The sequence below is a fragment of the Falco cherrug genome, chromosome 1 (assembly GCF_023634085.1).
Source record: "Falco cherrug isolate bFalChe1 chromosome 1, bFalChe1.pri, whole genome shotgun sequence".
NCBI classification, from domain to species: Eukaryota; Metazoa; Chordata; class Aves; order Falconiformes; family Falconidae; genus Falco; species Falco cherrug.
In genome coordinates, this window is record NC_073697.1 from 117399449 (window position 1) to 117417536 (window position 18088).

An 18088-nucleotide genomic window follows, 5' to 3' on the forward strand; every position below is an offset into this window, starting at 1 on the left:
CGCTGGTGTTTGTGTTAGCGTAGCCTTTAAAAAATGACTTCATAATTTTTCTGGCTCATTAGCAAAGACCAGACTGTACAGGGCAGGGGTCAGGTGGTGGTGGGCTCCGTTGGAAGCAGCTGTGCTGCCCAGCGATTCCTCATTTCTAATGATTTTCCCCCTCTCCGCCTGCTGGCTTTCGGTCTTCTTCATGTGGGTTTTATGGGGTTTGACAGAATGACCTGGCATTCCTGGGAGAATCTCAGGCATTTTACACATCAGAAAGTTCCCTTTCATCAAAAGCATTTGTGCTGGTGCCAAAAATCTTCAGCGTGACCGGCGCAGCCCGTTTCCACAGCTGTGGGTGGATGTGATGTGACCAGCTTTGCCGTGCCCGGGGTCCCGCTGCTGGGCAGCCCCCCAGGCAGTGGCTTGGCCAGCGCTCAGTGCTCTTCCCCGCTGGCTTTCCCTGCCAGCCCTGCTGGCTTTAAACACAACTGCCTTGGAGAGCTGCTGTTTCACACCCTACCCCCTTGCTGTTGGAGTAGGAAGTATTTCATTATTGCAGTAACATAGACAACTCGGGGAAAACAGAGCGTAGCACACAGCTGTAGCTACACCCCTTAACAGGGTCTCCTATTTCTTTTCAAAAACAGAGCAGAAATGTTTTCACATTCTTCTGCCTTCCCCGTGTTACAAGCAACAGTTTGAATCATTGCTGAGCTGTGTCACATCCAGTCTGTTATTTATGGTAGGACTCTGTTCCTCATATAGTCAATGAATCCCTCCGTCTTCTTCTTAACTGTGGCATAGCCTTCTCCTTTCTCGTTTTTAACTTCTTATATCACTTCTATTTCCCAATTTATTTGCTTTTACCATTTCATTACATGAAAATAGCATGCACCATGTTGCAGGTTTTTGGGCTGAGACCTTGCTAGGATTTTGTTAATTTTTAAATTATTTAATGCTATATTTTCATATGACAATTTTAGAAGAGGTTGCTCCAGAGTGGGTGAGTAATCGCTTCCGACGCGTTGTTTCCCTTCCACGTTAGTGACTGAACAGCTTAGGTCTGTGAAGTCAGCAGGGAAAAGTGTGGGTGCTTTGGTCATCCCAGATTTATACTCTGGATAAGCCTGTGGTCAGCTCTGGGGTGTGAACAGAAAATCTTTCCTGGACTGCAGCGTTTATTGGAGGAACTAAATTAAAATTTATTGTCTTGGACATACAAAAAACCCTGTTAGAGGAGTGCCAGGAAAGACAACCTGCTTTTCCTTGTGGAGACCCTCTTCGGAGAGTTTGCCTTCCTCTGTGTTGCTGGAGAGAGATGATAGTCAAATCTGTGTGCTAAAGGAAGAGAAATATTTTATTTCTAGCTGGTGAGCAGTGAAACAGGGAGCCTTTGGTGAGGGGAAGTGCTGGGTTGGGTCTGGCAGCTGGTGGTGCTGGGGATGCTGGACTGGGGAGCTGCCGGCAAGGCTGTAGGGCAGCCCAGTGCCTGAGGGGTCCCAGGGGTGGGAAGGAGCTGTTGTGTCTGCCATGGGGCTGCACAGCAGTCGGGGGGGATGAAGGATGCTGTTGAGGAGGGTGGAGGAATATCACCAGTGAGCTGGAGGAGGAGATGAGCGTTCAATGGTGGTATGTCGCATGTGACGCTCAGGGAGTTCAGTCTGCTCAGCTCTGATGAGGAGAAGCTTCAGACCCTGCTGAGCTGCAGTCACCTAAATACCCTCATGGGGAGCAAACAGAGGCTGGTGTGGGGATCCTCCAGCTTGGTCACCAAGTACCAAAATGCAGCGTCTGAAATTCATCCAGCCCTAAGTGCAGAATTAAAGTGCACTGGTTACTAAACCTTGCAAATTTTAACCTTTGGACTGATTTCTCCAGGCTTATGGTGGGTTTTCTTGCTGAAATCACTGCCCAGGCTGGGTGGAAGTGCCTCCAGCCCTGGGAGGTGCTGCTGTGCTCTGCTCAGGGGGCTCTAAGCAGCTGCTTGGGTATGGAAGCCATGGGCTGGACCGCTGTGCAGCGCAGGATGCATCTCAAGGGGATGCTGTCACTGTGAGGCTTTTGCTGTCCCCTGGGTTTTGGGAACCTCTCACCCCCCCTACTTACAAACTGCTGTGAGTTGGCCCTTCCTCTGGGCAGTCCCTTGCAGAAAACCACCTTATTCTGGTGAGGACATAATGGAAATGGTGGGAGCACATCTGGGGGAGGGAGGAAATGGAGACATCTGCTTTTCACCCCTCCAACTGTATCATTTCTGACGGCACTGGGAGCTGATGCCCAGCCCGAGTGCCGTGGGCGAAGGCAGCTTGGGGATGCGGTATTTCTGCTTTATTTCTCTTTTTTCCGACCTGACAGTTGCCCCCTATGAAGAGCAGCAGAGGGGAAATGTCAACCACTGAGGTCAGGAACAAGCCGCTCTAGGAGGAGGGCATCTTGGTGCGCTTCTCAGAAAAGAAATTGTGAAGCCTCATCCTTCCGAGGCCGCCCACGGGGCCACTGCTGCCCGGCTCCTGGCACGCTGCAGGCATCTTCCTCGATGCTGATAGCGATCAAAGCAAGAGCGTACACTGTGCCCAAGCTCCCTCCCGGTGCGGGGGTCTTGGTGCAGCTTCTGCCCAGCACTGGTTCCCTGCTTGGTGGCTTTGCTGTGGGCTTTGCTCTCCCAAAGGGAGTTTTTCCTTTGGGTCTGCCTTGTACTGGGCTCAGTCTAAGCGTGCTGTGTAGGATGCTGGGATAAGCACAGCTTGGAGCTGCAGCAAAAGCAGGACTGTGTGCTGCAGCGCCTGCATCCCACAGCCGGGGCCACAACGTGCCCTGGGCTGTCTGTGTTGCTGGCAGATAAATCTGACTCATTCTCCATGTACAAAGAAAAAAAAAAAGATACCGCCGGGTTGCTCTTTTAGTGGAGCAAAACCGGATGGATGGGTGTGAGGGCAGGGTGAGTGTAAGTAGGTTTTTTAGCTGTGGGTCTTCCCACTGCCCTGTCGGGGGAGGTCTCTGGTGCCTGCTGTGACAAATTCATAGGATTTAGGGGCTGGAAGGAGAAATTCTAGTTTGTGCTGCCTGCGCAAGTTGCATCTTTAAAAGCTGATCTTGACACCACCAGAGCCAGAGGTGACCCCGCAGCTCCTGCATGGACCACTCCTAAGGCACTGAGCAGTCTGTGTGTGTGGTTTTACTTCCCATGTCCCTCAGCCAAGTGGCACCTGCCGGAGTGCGGCAAACCCAGCCCTGCGATGGGCTTAGGCCAGTAAGGTGAATTGTTTCCCCACCAACACAGGACTTTCCAGTGCTTGCACAGCTTGATAGACTGGGGGTAACGGGGAGCACAGCTCCTGCTTGCAGTGATGGCAGGGACCATCCCTCTGCTGGACTTTGGGGACATCCCAGGGCGTTCCAAGCTGTGCACTCCATGCAGCTTCCAGCCCTCCCTTGCATCTCATAGTGACAAATCTTGTTTTGGGAATTAAAGAGCAAGTGTGAAGTTCAGGAGAATGTCAGGTTCAAGCTTCCTGCGTGCCCTCAGTGTGTATCCTACCCTTGTCCCCTGCAGGACAGGGAGGGTCCCTGGCATGGTCTGGTGCTGCTGGTTTTGAGCACAGTGGAACGAAACCAGTTTGGACTTCATGCTCTGTGCTGCTCTGACCTGGTGTAAAACACCACTGCTGCGTTGTCCCTGGGACCTGTGGTCTGACCCAGCTGGCGGCATGATTTACCATCACTGCAAAGCACCAGCTGAGCATCTGCTCAGGTATACGGAGATGGAGGAGCGGCTGCAAATAAAACTTCCTGGAGTTGGTTTCTCACCTGGTGGCAGCCTCTCCCTGGCCTGGGAATAAACCAAGTGCTGCTTTGCAGTTTGTAAAGGTCCCGGGGTGCTACTGCAGCACCCAGTGTGTCCCAGGGGGATGCAGGACATCTGCATAAGGATGGAGAAGGTGCCTGCAGGTGAGTGGCTCCATTCTGCTTTTTGCTGTCACCCTGGGGCTTTTGAGCCTGATCTGTGCACATTAAGAGCATCACCTTCATGCCCAAATAACCGTTTTAGCCTGATGCAGGGGATATGGCTGCAGGGATTAACTCTGCTCCCAGTGGTTGGAAAGTGGATGCTGGTGGCCTGGACTGTGTGTGGAGGGAAGGGATTTCCCATCCAGGTCTGAGTCCCCTGTCCTGACTCATGCCTGGTGGTGCTGAACACTTCGCTTTGCCGCGTGGTCTTTGTTTATTGTGTCCAGGATTTCCGAGCTGCATTTTATGCTTGAGATTATTTTTAGCAAGGATGCAGCTGTTTTGGTGTGTCTCTGGCTAATGCTGCTTTGCCAAGTTCAGGAGCTCAGACCCTAGCAGCCTGCTGCCTCCCAGCACTGTTTAGCTTAATCCCTGAGTAATCCCAATGCCTTGCTGTGACCACCAATTAAACAGAAATTCTGCTTATAGCAATGCTATTCAAGTATACCTGGCTGTACCCTTGTGCTTCAGCTCACGGTTCCTGTAGAAGACCCAAAGATGAGTCAGAAGATGTCAGGTCTGAATTCTATTTGTAAGATGCTTCCCTCGAGCCTTGCCTGCCCTTCCAGCCCATTCACAGCGGGCTTGCCCCAGCTCCCCTCCAGCCGAGCAGCCTAGCACCGCTCCCTCTGCCCCATTCAGAGCAGAATAACACAGCAAGCCGCTGCCACCACAATTTCCATCTCCCTCGCTAGAAGCGAGAGGAAGGAAAGAGCCCGTGTCTTGCTGAGCTATTTGTATTTGTGGTTACGCTTGCACAGGAAGCAGCGTTCCCCTCGCTGGTGGTGCACCGCCAGGGCTCAGCTCCGCTGCTCTCACCCGGCTGGGCTTACCCTGGGCAGCCGCAGCAGGGCCGGGCTCTCACGGGTGAAATAATCCTCCCGGCCGAAGCGGGACAGGCTGTTTGAAGGCAGCGTGTGAACCCAGCTGCTTCTGGCTGAGGTCAGCAAAGCTCCTGGCAGTTCTGACCACTTCTGCTGGGCTGGTTGCTTTCTTGGCTATCTCACAGGTGCGGGGGCTTTCCCTGGAGGATGCTGCGCTCTGGGACAGTGTTGATTTATCTCAGCAGTCTGCCAGGGGCATCCTAAGCAGAGCCATGGCTTTGTGCCATTGCACTGGCTTCTGAAAATAGCTCAAAGGAAAACCAGAGCATCACTGAATTACCGGGTTGCTGTGGCTATGCCCTCGCTGACAAGGTACCACAGTCTACGGCGGCACTCTGGGTGTTAGCAAGTTGAGTGAGATGCCAGAAGTACCAGAGGCAAATTAAAAATTGCAACTGTGATTAACAGCGAGTGCATCTGATCTTCTTGGAAACTTTCCAGCGGGATCTTTCTCAACTGGAAGATGTTGATTCATTGAAAGTAAAAAGTTATGTGGCAGCAGGGGGGGCTTTCCCGTGGGGGAAGGCTCCTGCCCTGTTAATTCACTTACAAGCTAGGCATAAAGCTACAGAAATAGCGTGTGTCTGGGTGAGCAAGTGCCTCTCCATGGGGACACACACATGGACATGGAAGCACCCAAATGAAGGTGGGTTTTGCAACCTTAGCACTAGTTTTGCTTGTCTTGGCATTGACTTCTCCCAGCTGGGCCATGGCAGACCTCTCCCCTGGTTTAAATTCATCTTGCTTGTCACACATGTCTGTACGCTTGATGAATTTGTAGCCTCTGCAGTTGGGGATAACATTTGAGGGACGGACAGTGTGACCTGTAGGTTTGTGATGTATACCACTGTCCCCTTGCCAGCTTGTGGCATTGTTTCTTCCTTGCCAGCTCCAACGTGACAGCCAGCACGCGTGGGTCGGTGTTTCTGTGCGCTTAATAGACTGTGTGAGTGAAAAGCAGGTGGATTTATATTTATTTTTTGCTCTTTGATCATTAGACCCACTTCCTCGCAGTGAGAAGCTCTGTTTCTCTTGGCTTTGCTTTTGGACTGAGATTGGAAGAGCCCCAGTGCCACCACCCCCTGAACCAAGCCATGGGCTGTAGCTGAGCTGTGTGGTGCCTGCACTGCATCCACTCCTGTGGTAAAAATTCATGGTGATGCAGAATGGCAGAGGTGAAAACATGGACCCTTCTCAGATATTTGTTAGGCTGTTTGCTTGGAATTTCTCCGTAACTTTTCTCCATGGGGTTGTGTGTGGCACCAGGGGAGGAGGAAGAGAAGGAGGAGGTGCTGCTCCCCCTTGCTCTGCAGATCCTGGTCCGAGGTGTCGGCGAGCACTGCCTCCTCCCCTGGGATGCAAGGCCGGGATGAATGGAGGCGCCCGACAGCCTTCGCACAGAACATTTCCTCTAAGACCATCTGGGAGGTGGCCCTGACCGCCAAGAAGAGCGATGGCCTCGGGAAACACCTTGGGCCATTGTCACCGGTTGGGTCCCAGCAGCAGGAGGCAGATGCCTGGGAACTGAGGCCGGGGGGATTTCAATTAACAGGGGTGAAGGACCCTCTGTCCTTTTGCATGGCAGTTCTCTCTCACTCTGGCTAATCTTCTGCCAGGCTTTTAAATATTTAACAAAAATTTGAAGGTGCTAAGAGAGCTGGAAAAAATGCTGGGCAGGCTTTACAGCAATGCTGGTATGAACTCTGACTGCTGCGATGCTGATGTGATGGTGCATCTCCAGGGTGTGGGGAAGCTGGCTGGGGGGATGCAGCACCTTCCCTCAGGCGTGATGCAGGTGGAGAGGGTTGGAGGTGTGCGCAGCGGGGAACTGAGTTTTGCAGGGTTTGAGTGAGTTTATAGTTGGGATAGTGCATCTGGGGTGTTTGAGCCTGGGGGCAGCACGGCAAGGGGCCACACTAGTGGGTTTTGTGTGCTCAGGCAGAATGAAGGTGGGCATCCAGCCATGCCATGCACATCCCTCTGGCCTCTGCAGCACGCATGTGGCAGTGCAGGCACATCAGCTACCCCACCTGCCTCGGTGAGAGGCATCTGACCCAGCTGAGCGTGTTGGGCTGTGTGAGTGTGGAGGTGCTCGGGTATGAAGCGATGCTGCTGAGATAAGCACCATTTGGTGAGATTAGATCCCTCCAGAATGAGCGTGTGAGGTTTCTTCCTCTGCCATGACCTGGTGCAGGTGGTGAACACCTTTGCCCTGACCCTTTCCCGTTATTCATCCCTCCTGTGACCTTCTTGATCGGAGCTGTGAGTGACGGCAGCTCTGTCTCCCCTGCAGCTGGGCTGTGCCTGAACTGCTGGAGCCTGCAGGAGCTGGTGAGCCGAGATGCTGGCAACTACCTCATCCTTGTGGAGAAGATCCTCGGCAAGGCCAAAGAGGTGAGTTGAAGGGCTGCTGGGGAGGGCTGCGGGCTTTGAGGAGGTGTCAGCTCTGGGGCTTGCTCTGAATGGAGTTTTGTGGAGTTAGGTGGGTGATGCTGGGTTGTGGTAAGGTATTGCTGGGGCAATGGAGCTTGGGGTCAGGTGATGCTGGGTCGGCAGGTCCAAAACTCTGGTGGGACCAGCCCTGTGTGTCCTGCTGGCTTTTAGCACATGGAGGCTACAAGGGAAAGCCCAGCTCTGGTACCTGCTTTTTGGGCAGCACCGCAGATCCATGGGGGAAGGGTTTTGATTTCCCAAAGTGCTGCTTGGCACTGTGCAGGGGCAGCCTGGGTTGTAGGGCTGCGCAGACGAAGCCAGCCTTCCCCAGACCTGCCCCTGGTGTAAGCTGGGAGCTGCTACTCCAAATCAGAGCAAATTGAAAGTTTCCTGTTGTTTTTGATGGAAACTTTGCTGTGGCTCTGCTAGGCTTCCTGCAGAGCTGGAAGCAGAGCTGGGGCACTGGGGACCGCGGGCAGGGTTTGCACCATGTAGCAGCCTGGCAGGCGACAGTCAGGTTGAGCCCAGTGGGGAGGTGAAGCAGCAGCGGGGCTGATCCTGTCAGCCACCCGCAGCCCCATCATGTGCTGGAGAAGCTCCAGGCGTTGTCGGTCAAGCAGGGTCACCCCAGGCTGCGGCCAGGAAGACCTCGGAGGAATCCCTTCATGTGGCAGGAAACGGTGATGTGTTTCCTAAATCCTCAGCGCTGGGATTCATGTGATGGGGTAAATGCTGCCTTTCATTTCTGGGGGAAGAAAGGCTGTCTAGCTGCCGGGCTGCAGAGCCGATACCACTTCAAATTAGCACAATTTGGTTTAATTAATTTATATTTCTTTTAAATGTCTGGACTTGATCTAGTTGTAGATAGTGTTTTATTACGTTTGGGTTTCCATAGTGGTTTATTGCACTTCATTCTGTGCTCATGAACAAGAGGAGACAGTGTCTGCAAGCATATCCTTGAGCCATCGCTATGTCCCTCAGTGCAGTCATTCTGCTGGCTATTCAGTGGTAAAGGCTGGGACAGAAATACATGGTTTGCACCATGCTGCAGAACTTTGCAAGCTGCTTGCAGGGGCCAGGCTGCCTGCTTGCCTCTCCAAACTGCCTGCTTTGAGCCACTTCCATGCAACTCTGCAAGGATTGGGAGCATCGGAGGGCTGGGAGCTTGGCCAAATCGGCTTCTCAAGGATAAAAGCAGAGCAGCAGTCTGTGCTTATCTGCCTGTCCCGTTGGTGGGGGTGACTGGGGCTTTAGGGGTTATTTTCCCTTGGAGATGAGGGAATCTGCTGGGGATGGTGATGTGATGGTGTGGGTCAGGCACCGGCTGCACTGCTGGGGAGTCTCCCAGCACCTCCAAGGCTGCTTTTGGGTAACGCTCATGGCGAGCAACCGGGCTCATCCTCTGCCCTTGGGTTGTTTCCTACAGGTGCAGGAGAAGTGCGACTACGATCTCGTAACTCCCCTGGCTCTGCTCTTCTACTATGCGGTCCTGTATGTAAGTCCTGAGGCTGCTGCACGTAGCTTGATCCCAGCCCCTGGGGAGGCCACAGGGTCTGGGGTCCCACGGAGCCACACAGAACAACCACCGACATCGGGGTGGCTTTTGTCTGAAATACCACGGTCTGCTTCGATCAATTCATCTCAGCAAAGGATCCTGTATGAATCTACAGGGATCAAGACCAGGCAACCATTGCACAAGCTGAAAGATGAAAAAAATGAGCTTCAGTGTTTTAGGCTTTTTGTTTAAAGATGGGCTAATCAGAAAGGTAGACTGACAATATCTCCACGCAGACAGGGCACATTTTTTTTCATTACCCTTTGTACTTGTGCAAGATACATGGGCAACACTGATGAAAAGAAGGAGTGGAGCCTTCACAGGAAATAGCTTTTTTTATTATTATTATTAGCACAATGCATCATTATCCCGAGGAAATCATTGCTGCCAGATCTTGCAAAAGCACAGGCTGTAGTGAGATGCATCTGTATGGATCTGGGGGTGTTAAAGAGAAATTTATATATAGGCTTTGGCACGTGAGCCACAGCTGGGAGGTTGGGGAGGTGCAGAGCGGATGGAGGTTTCTGGGGGCTGCACCCGGTGGGGATCCTTTGACCCTTCCTTGGGAGAGGATGGGGTGTCAGGGGTGACCCTCTGCTCCGATCCGCTTCTGCTCCTCCCATGGCCAGCCTGCACCCTCGAGTTTTTATGCAGCGCTCGAGGCCTGTGTCCTTGCTGTCCTTCTAACCATGTCTTCCCATCCCCCACAGGCTCCCCACTTCCCACCGGGCTGTGACCTGCTCCTGAAAGCCGCCAGTGTCTACCACAGCTTCCTGACCTGGCCTGTGCCTTACTGCGACATCTTCCGCGAGCTGCTCACCTTCATCAGCAACGAGCTCAAGGCTCCCGGTAAGCGCTCCTGCCCTGCCACACGGTTTTCCTGTGCTGCTGGTGCTGCTTCCCCCAAAACACCTGCTGCCATGACTGCCCGTGTTTGTTCCTGGCACTCTGCCAGTGTTGCTCTTTCATGTGCCGCTTGCTTCATGAATCCCTAGAGCGTGGCATCCACACCATGCATCCCAAACTTCAGCTTTTCCAGGAGGTGAGAACTTCTGCCCTCCGTCCTCTGGGTGATTTTCTCTGGTAGTCCAGCACAGGGTGAGACCAGATTCCTCTGCAGGAGCAGGGCAGGTTGTGCTTTGAGTGGCTGCCTTGCATGCAAGGTGGTGGGAGCATCCTAGGCACTCTCAGCTCCGGACCAGTGTGAATTAGCAAAATGTGTAACTGTTTCCTGGCTGCCTTTCAGACTGGTGGGTCCTTTCCGTGACAAAGCACATGCTGGCTGCTCCTGCCCAGCCCTGGCCTTTGTTGGAGGTGCTCAGTGGTGTAGCTGGGGTGATAACAGTGGGTCCATTCATCGGCATCAAGGTGGCTGGAGCCTTCAAGCCTGCCCTTGCGTGGAGATTTCCATAGGACTCCTTGGCTTTTTCTTTACAGCGGAGACACTACCTTGTGATACAGCTTTGGGCACATCTATCGGCAGCAGCAGTGCTCCTCTTAATTAAGGACTCCTCGTAGATGTCCTGTTGTTCCCAGTGGAGCAGCTCTTCCAATTATTTCTAAAAGGCCCTTTCTTTTCATCTCCCCGTCCTTTGGTGGCTTACGGAGAGCTGTTACCACACAGAGCAGATTTCAGCCCTTGTTTAATCCTGTGCTGGGCCGTGGCAGCAGGACCTGCTCTGAGCAGAACCTGGGGGGCCTTGGGTGGGTACACGGGCTGTGGCTGGGAGTGCTTCCCCATGTCATTAAACCGGGCAGATGCTTTGGAGAGCCCTGATGGGGATGTGAAACACAGGGTCTCCATCATGGCAGCAATGTCCTATGGAGATGGAAGCTTGTAGGTGCAGATGGGATGAAAGATCCTTTCAAAGGAAAAAAAAAAATTAAAAAAAACCCAAAACCCTCTGCAGTGTGGGCATGGGACTGGCTGATTTACCCCGAGTGCAAGGCTTCACCAGCATAAATGGCCACGGCCAGCAGGCAAGGTCTGGCTGGGCTCCTGTGCTGTGTCCAGCCTCCAGCCCAGAGCTGCATGGCCAGCGCACACATGGGGATGCTGGTCCTGTGCTGCTGCAGCCGTGGACTCCCCCAGCTCCTTCTAGGTCATTTATTGTTGTGACACCAGTTGGGGCCATGCTTTACAGACCACTGGGAAAGCCCCAGTGCTGGTGGGGGGTTGCTACATCCTGCTCTTGTGTTATCACCACCATCGCTGGTGCCTGAGGCTGTGTGAACTGGTGACTTTGGTCCAAAAGCTTTTCCCCTCCTACAAGTATAAGAGATTCCCCCGCCCCTGGCAAAAGATGCCGTGGGAGGTGTTGGCCTGGGCTGGGGAGCCCCTTGCCGTGGCCTCTGCCTGCAACTGAAGCCAAGAACAGTGAAAACGTGTCCTCTGCTGGTAAGGTGGCCAGGACCTTACACGCTTGTTGCACAGCCTCAGTGACCTGCCGCGAGGCTGAAGTAAAAGCTTTTTATTGAGATGAGGGTAAATATTAACTGATAACAAGCTGCTGTCAGTATTTGCCAAGAATGCAATAGCTTTTACCTACAAACTGGGGCTGATGCCCCTGCAAGAGGGGTGAACGCTGCCATAACCAGGGGGCCTGTGTGGATCAACATGAGCTGTCCATGGGTGCTGGCCCCACCGTGGGTGCTGCTCCTGGGCTGCTGAGCAGCAGCTGGGGCTGGGAGGTGGCTGCCTGCAGCAATAAAGGTGATGGATCTTACTGACACCATAAAATCTTTCCCAAGATGTACCCCAGTCCTGCTGTTTGGGGGTGACATGGGTTTTGCTGTTGCCACCCAGCCCAGGTCCATCTGATGTCACCTGGCTGGGATCCTGATGGGATGGTCCCAGGGATGCATCCAGGGATGTGGGCTGCCCATGCTAGCCTCTCTTCTGCTGGGGCTGGTGTGGGGTCTGTGTCTGCAGGGGCAAAGGTGGCAGTGACCTGCTGTCCATAAGTGAGATCCGGGGCCTGGGGAACTAAAGCAAATGTGGAAGCTGCTAAATATCATCCGTGTAATTCACATCCCGCATCAGCAGTGGAGCAGAGGGGACTGGAGATGGAGCCACACTCCTGTCCCGTCCTTTGGTTGCTTTCCCATCGCTCTGGGCTTTCATCCTTTACATCCCAAGGCTCCCTTGCTCCTGGGCTGGTCCCCTTACACGGTGGCTGTGCCTTGTCCCCCTGAGGACTTTCAGTGCTGCCGTGCCCATGCTGGGCAGTGGCTTGGCCAGGTCAGCACTGTCCTGGAGACGAAGTCAGGGCGGTCTGCAGTGGTGCCGTGTCTCATGTGCTCTACTCTCTCCCCCAGGGATCTCTTTCCAGAGGCTGGTGAGGACAGAGCAGGGGCTGCCTGTGAAGAACTACCAGAGCTCCACCGTGTAAGTGTGGCCATGGGCCTGGCTGTGCCACTCTTGGCATCGCCACCATCTCGCACTGCTTAAGCAGCAGTGGGGCTGCAGTGAGCAGTATCTCAAAGGTGTAGTGGTGCGTGCTGGGGAGAAGAGCTGGATAGATGGGCTGAGCTGTGGAAGGGATCAAGGAAAGTGGCTGTGGCATTTCCACAGCCATGGGTCAGGGTCTGTGGGCTCCCCAGCTGGGGAAGGCAGAGTCTCCTCTATGGAGAGCTGCTGATCTTGGCGTAAGTTGAAGAACAGCCAGGAGATGCTTTGATCTGCATGTTTGGGAGCTGCCACCCCAAAGGGGGTCAGAAGTGAGTCTGTGCTAGTGCAACAATTAATGAAAGCCTTGCAGCTCTGACCACAGTCAGACTTTGCACCTTATTCGAGGGCTGAACCTTTCCTTCTGCCAGGGCACCTCATTTGTTAATAGGAAAATGAGCCTGGGCAGTGCATGCCCTTGTGGCCGCAGTCCCAGCCCCAGGGACAGTCCTTTGTGCACAGCCACCTCCACTCTGTGCAGGAGGGGTGTCCTGCTCTCCTGGCTTGTCCACTTGTGCCATGCAGCTCTGGATCTGCACCTGTATCCCACCCAGCTGCGCTGGTGCTGCAGTGTTGCTTCCCCAGTGCAGCTCCGCTGCCCTACATGCTTATAGTGGTGCAAGTGCAATCACTGATGACTTGCAGCAGGATGGCTGTATTTGCATGAAGAGCCCTGACAACCTGGCACAAAGCTGTACACAGGCTGAACACTGGGCCTGTTAAAAGATTCTGCCCATTGCCTGAGCTTTCTAGAACCAAGCACACCAGAGCACATCCTTAATTCAGAGCCGGTTTTGCTCAGCAAGGTCTCCTTCTCTGGAGACATTCAGAACCTGCCTGGATGCAATTCTGTGCAACTGCTCTAGGTGAACCTGCTTTAGGACCAGATGAACTCCAGAGGTCCCTTCCAACCCCCACCCCTCTGTGATTCTGTGACTGTTGTCATCCATGAGCAGAAGCACATGCAGTCTGGGCTGCAGGTTTGAGAATTCAAAGCCTGTGGATGCTCTCACCTGCATCTTGCAAGAGTAGGATGTTTTGGGGGCCACTCATTGTTTATCCCTCCCCTTCACTGTGCATGCTGGATGTCCAGTTAGGACAACAGGCTGCTGGGCCAGAGCCCTGTCTGGGTTTGATTGCACGATTATTGGGCTGGTCACATTGGGGATGCGGCAGAAGAGATGGTGCCAGGGATGGTGCTGAGGAGCAGGGTGGAGGATGCTCATCCATTACCTACTCCCTGCCCGCAGCTGGCACTGCAGCTGGGTCTGTCACCCCTGCACAGCCCCGAGACCCTCCAGCCGTGACCGGCGCGTGAGGACACTGCCATCTAGTGTGAATTTATCTGGGAGTTTCATGTGCCACCAGCCTCCAAGCCTGGCTACCTGGCCTAACCGCAGTCCCCTTGTCCCCAGGACCGTGCTGCTGCTCAACCGCTCCGAGGTGCGGAGCGAGTTCCTCTCCATCGCCGAGAAGCTGAGCAGCAGCGAGCAGCCGCAGCACGCCACGCTCGTCGTGCTCCTTGAGCATCTCTACCAGGCCAACTTCGGTACCCACTGCGACCTGGACAGCCTGCATCACCTCCTGAAGGTAGGCACTGGTGGCGAGACCTTTGGTGATGCCACAATGCCACCAGGAGCAGTTTCATGCAGTTGGCTGCTGGATTTCCTGACCAAAATAACATTCATTGGCAAAAGTTTTGATACTGCTTCTTGTAAGAAGCACACACGTCTTTCCCTTCTTGGGTTAGACTGTGTGTGTCTGTGCTTCTGTTTTGTGACGTTGGGATGTGTGTGTGTCACTCGCCTTTTACTCCCTTCCCCACCTCCGAGTGGAGAGAGGAAGTGCCTCCGGATCTGAAATGTAGCAAAAGTGTCTGTTCGATCAGAGAAACGCTTTGCTTTGGTGTTTGGGAGGGAGGAGCAACAAACTGTGACCAAAACCCCCCTTAGGTGTTTTCAAACTTTTTTTTTTCCCTTTGCAAAAGTTGTGATGGACTTAAGGGGGTAGGAGGTAGTGGAGGGAGGGAGTTGCCCAGTAGTAGTTAATGATCCTGCCCCCAAGACCTGTGTGTTGCCTCTGTGAAGGGGCCCCCTCCATCTCTTGCCTTGGCTCTGCTCCCCCCAGTCCAAGACACTGGAAGAGCTCTCAGAGATCTATGCCAGCGCCGCTGACGCGCAGGAGATTGCAGCCACCAGCAGCGACCCTGTCCTGGCCCGGGAGCGGCTGCAGTCTGCGCTGCGGGATATTGCCGGGGCCGCATCCTTTCCTGTCATCACGGGTGAGAAAACCCCTGTGCCCCTCTTTCCTCCAGGATTTTCTGCTGGCTCAGCCCCTGCAGCAGCCCCCAGCAGTTTTGCACCAAGTTTCAAACCAGTGCAACAACAGCTACAACAAAAAAACCACCAACCCAGGTGCTATTTTGTAACCAAATGATGAGCCAGAAGTGGTTTGCAATCTCTCATTAAAATTGCAACAACAACAAAAAATAATTGTCCAGCCTTAGTGGGTGACATGAAAATGTTAAATCAGAAACCAACAGTAGCAATGATGTCTGATGGCTCATAGAAGTGTGAAATGTGCCCTCATCCCGACTGCACATGACTTCATGGGGATAATGACAGCAGCATGGGTTTTCTGCATGACCTAGACCACCCAAAACATGTGGATGGGGTGGGTGGCATCTCCCACCAGGCTGGAGAGTTGTCGGGAGCAGTACGGGGATCCCTGCAAACTCACTCCTCTCCCTCCTATCTTCCCAGGTGAGGCTCAGCCCCGCAAGCTCCACACCATCCCCATCCCTGCCGCTCGCTGCTACACTTACAGCTGGGATCAGGATAACTTTGGTAAGTGGAGGGGGTCCCTGTCCTTCCCAGTGAGACCCCTGCTCCCTGTCGCAGCACTTCAGCTTGGCTGGGGCTGTTGCGTGCAGCCAGGTGCATGGCACAAACTTTGGCCAGAGCCTGAAAGGGCCAATAACAAAATGTTGGTGTTGGAGGGAGAGATGGGTGATGCGGTGGGTGCCACCATCCCCTAGACGGGAGAGGATGTGGGTGTCGGCTCGGGCATGATGCCTGCTGTGATCCCAAGCAGAGCCCTCATCCAAGCAGTGGACACAAGACACTGGTGGCCCCGAAACGTGTTGTCAGTGACAAATCATGCAGGGCTTGATCTCCTGGGCAGAGCTGTGCCTTGTGTTAAGCTGGAAGAGGTTTGTTGCACCCGAGTCTGTGGGGATGTTGGTAGGGAGAAGACCTTGTTCGGTAGAAAGCTCTTCTGCAAGGGGTAAACCTTGCTTGTGCCCTGGAAATAATTGTTGCTAGAAAAGGCTGACCGCACTGAGATGTCAGGGCTTTGTGGGGTTGAGACCCCTTGGACGTTACAGCTCTTCCCACCCCCCACAGCAGGGATGGATGAGGAGCTTTGCCATGCTTTTGGCTCAGCTGCAGCAGTTTTTCAGGGGAAGCAGTGGCTTCCCTTTCTGCTGAGCTGGGCTCTCCAGCTTCCCTATTTCTGAAAGACCTGGTTCCCCTGAAGTTTTAGTGTTAATTGCCTGCTGACCCCAGCAAGCTGGACCAGAGCTCTGGCTTGGGCTCTGCAGTGAGCAGCGCAGCCTTCCAGGAGGCCACCTGCAGTGGGGTGATTTGGGGCTTCATCAGCCAAATGCTTTGCTTTCCCCCTGCCCTCTGGTTACACCTGGATCGGACACGGGCGTGTTGTGAAATCTGTGTAGGAAGGAAGCAAACCCCAACTGGTGTTTGCCTTTTGAGAACCCAAACAGAACGTAACCTCAAGGAGAGACATACGTTTTGTTTTGCATTGCATCTGAGCACCGTATAGAAATCTAAAAACGTTCCATAGGAGATTTTCAGCTCCTTGTTTGAAACGGTGCAGGACCAAAGAGAGCACTGGCCATGCTGTAGTAGTAGCGCTGTCTGGGGTCATCGCGTTTCCAGTGGTTACGCTGGAGCCCGTGCCAGACACGATCTCCCTCTGGTTGCCTTTCAGATATCCTCAACGATGTCCTCAGCAAAGAGTGCAGTGTTGTTGAGCCCATGGCCTCTGAGAACGAGGAGGATGAAGAGGAGGAGGAGGAGGAGGTAGAAACCGATGGCTGTTCCCCCGAGCGGGACTCGCTGCTTTCCCCCATCTGCACCATTTCCAAAGACTCTGTGTACTCAGTGCTGTCGGAGGAGGGATCTAAGCCCTCGCGAGTGTCCCTCTTCACCACCTCCAAGGACTCCATCTCAGAGCTGACGGTGGTCTCCAGAAAGTCCCTGAAGTCATTTGTCTCCAGTCTGAAGGACTGCATGGACAGCGGGTACGCAGAGGACAGCGACGAGAGCTCCCTGGACATGGTGGGGCGGCCGGAGCTGAAGGTGGAGAAGACCCACCACAAATACAGACAGACGCTGACCAACAAGATCTACAAACTGTTCAAGAGCAAAAGCCAGCTGGTCTTGAGGAGGGACCTGAAGGACTGCCCAGACATGGGCTCGCTCTCGCTGCCCCTGCGCCGGGCTGAGAGCCTGTGCACGCCCCAGGCCAAGCACCGCATCCCGGCACGCTCCCGGCGTGCCCACTCGCTGCCGCAGCACGTCCTGAGCCAGCGGCTGCCGGCCCCGCTCGCCCCGCGGTGCCTCAGCCTCCACCGGCGGCCCTTCCTCAGCTACGATGAGGATGCCAAGGTGTCCACGTTGCGTGTTGTGGTCTTCGGCTCCGACCGCATCTCGGGGAAAGTGGCCCGAGCCTACAGCAACCTCAGGTGAGCTGGGCAGTGCAGGGGGTCTGGCTGCAGGAACCTGGCCCTGCTGGGACACTGTGGAGGGCTTTGCTCACCCAGCCCTCTCCCACCTTCTCCCTAGGCTCAAGGAGAGCACCTGCCCCTCACTGACAAGGTACTTCAAACTGCAATTTTTCTACGTCCCCGTGAAGAGGAGCTGCTTGGCTCCATCAACCCCGCTGATGCATCCCTCCCCATCCCTGGGGGACCCACAGCTCCGCTCTTCGGCACAGATGGTAGGTGTCCTGCTCACTGCAGGGCTTGGGGTGCCACCAGTCCTCTGCTTGGCCCTGCAAGCGGTGTGTGTGGAGGTCGGCAGGGCAGGCTGAGGGGAGCACTGGCGTCCCTTCCACCAGCCCCAGGTGTGGATTGAGGAGCCTGGGTGGGGGGCTCAGAGTGACCCCAGTGTGTCTCGTTTCAGGATCACAGCTTGGCTGGGATGGAGAGCAGCACCAATGACATCTCCCACTACATCGGTATGCTGGACCCATGGTACGAGCGCAATGTTCTTGGGCTGATGAACCTGCCCATGGATGTGCTGTGTCAGGTACGTGTGTGCCAGCTGGTAGGTCTTGGCATCCCCCTTCCCCAAGGTACAGGGGATCTGGAGAGCTTCTGGCCACCACAGTCCTGTGCAGAAGGGTGTCCTCCAGGGATATGGGATGAAAATGGGGGTTCCTGGTGGTCAGGAGGAGGGTTTCTCTCCCTGGTGTGGTGGGATGGGCAGTTCTTGGCACTGGACTGTGGGTACCATGTACCCCATCAGGCTTGTGACTTACTCTCACCACAGTCTGCCAAGCTGGAGGCTGAGCCCCAGGAGGACTCCCAGGAGCAGCTGCCCATCCTGGCAGACATGATCCTCTACTACTGCCGCTTCGCCACCCGCCCTGTCCTGCTGCAGCTCTACCAGACGGAGGTAGGCAAAGGGCTCAGCCCTGCTTTGGTGAGCGGGAGGGGGGGGGGCTTTTACCTGTGCCACCAACTTGGCA

The 18088-nt window shown here is 54.5% G+C and overlaps 1 protein-coding gene across 6 annotated transcripts in view; it reads left to right on the forward strand.

The window, feature by feature from the left end:
* Positions 1–18088, forward strand: part of PIK3R5 (phosphoinositide-3-kinase regulatory subunit 5) — a 64815-nt gene that overhangs the window by 37485 nt on the left and 9242 nt on the right. For 5 of the 6 annotated variants that reach the window (XM_055723210.1, XM_055723192.1, XM_055723216.1 and 2 more), the window contains exons 3-13: positions 7174–7274; positions 8740–8808; positions 9579–9717; positions 12187–12256; positions 13732–13906; positions 14444–14597; positions 15079–15162; positions 16325–17081; positions 17182–17335; positions 17521–17646; positions 17890–18015. In XM_055723210.1, coding sequence (XP_055579185.1) covers positions 7174–7274; positions 8740–8808; positions 9579–9717; positions 12187–12256; positions 13732–13906; positions 14444–14597; positions 15079–15162; positions 16325–17081; positions 17182–17335; positions 17521–17646; positions 17890–18015 — 1955 coding nt within the window. The remainder of the gene's footprint in view (positions 1–7173; positions 7275–8739; positions 8809–9578; positions 9718–12186; positions 12257–13731; positions 13907–14443; positions 14598–15078; positions 15163–16324; positions 17082–17181; positions 17336–17520; positions 17647–17889; positions 18016–18088) is intronic. The other variant, XM_055723219.1, reaches the window with a different exon arrangement.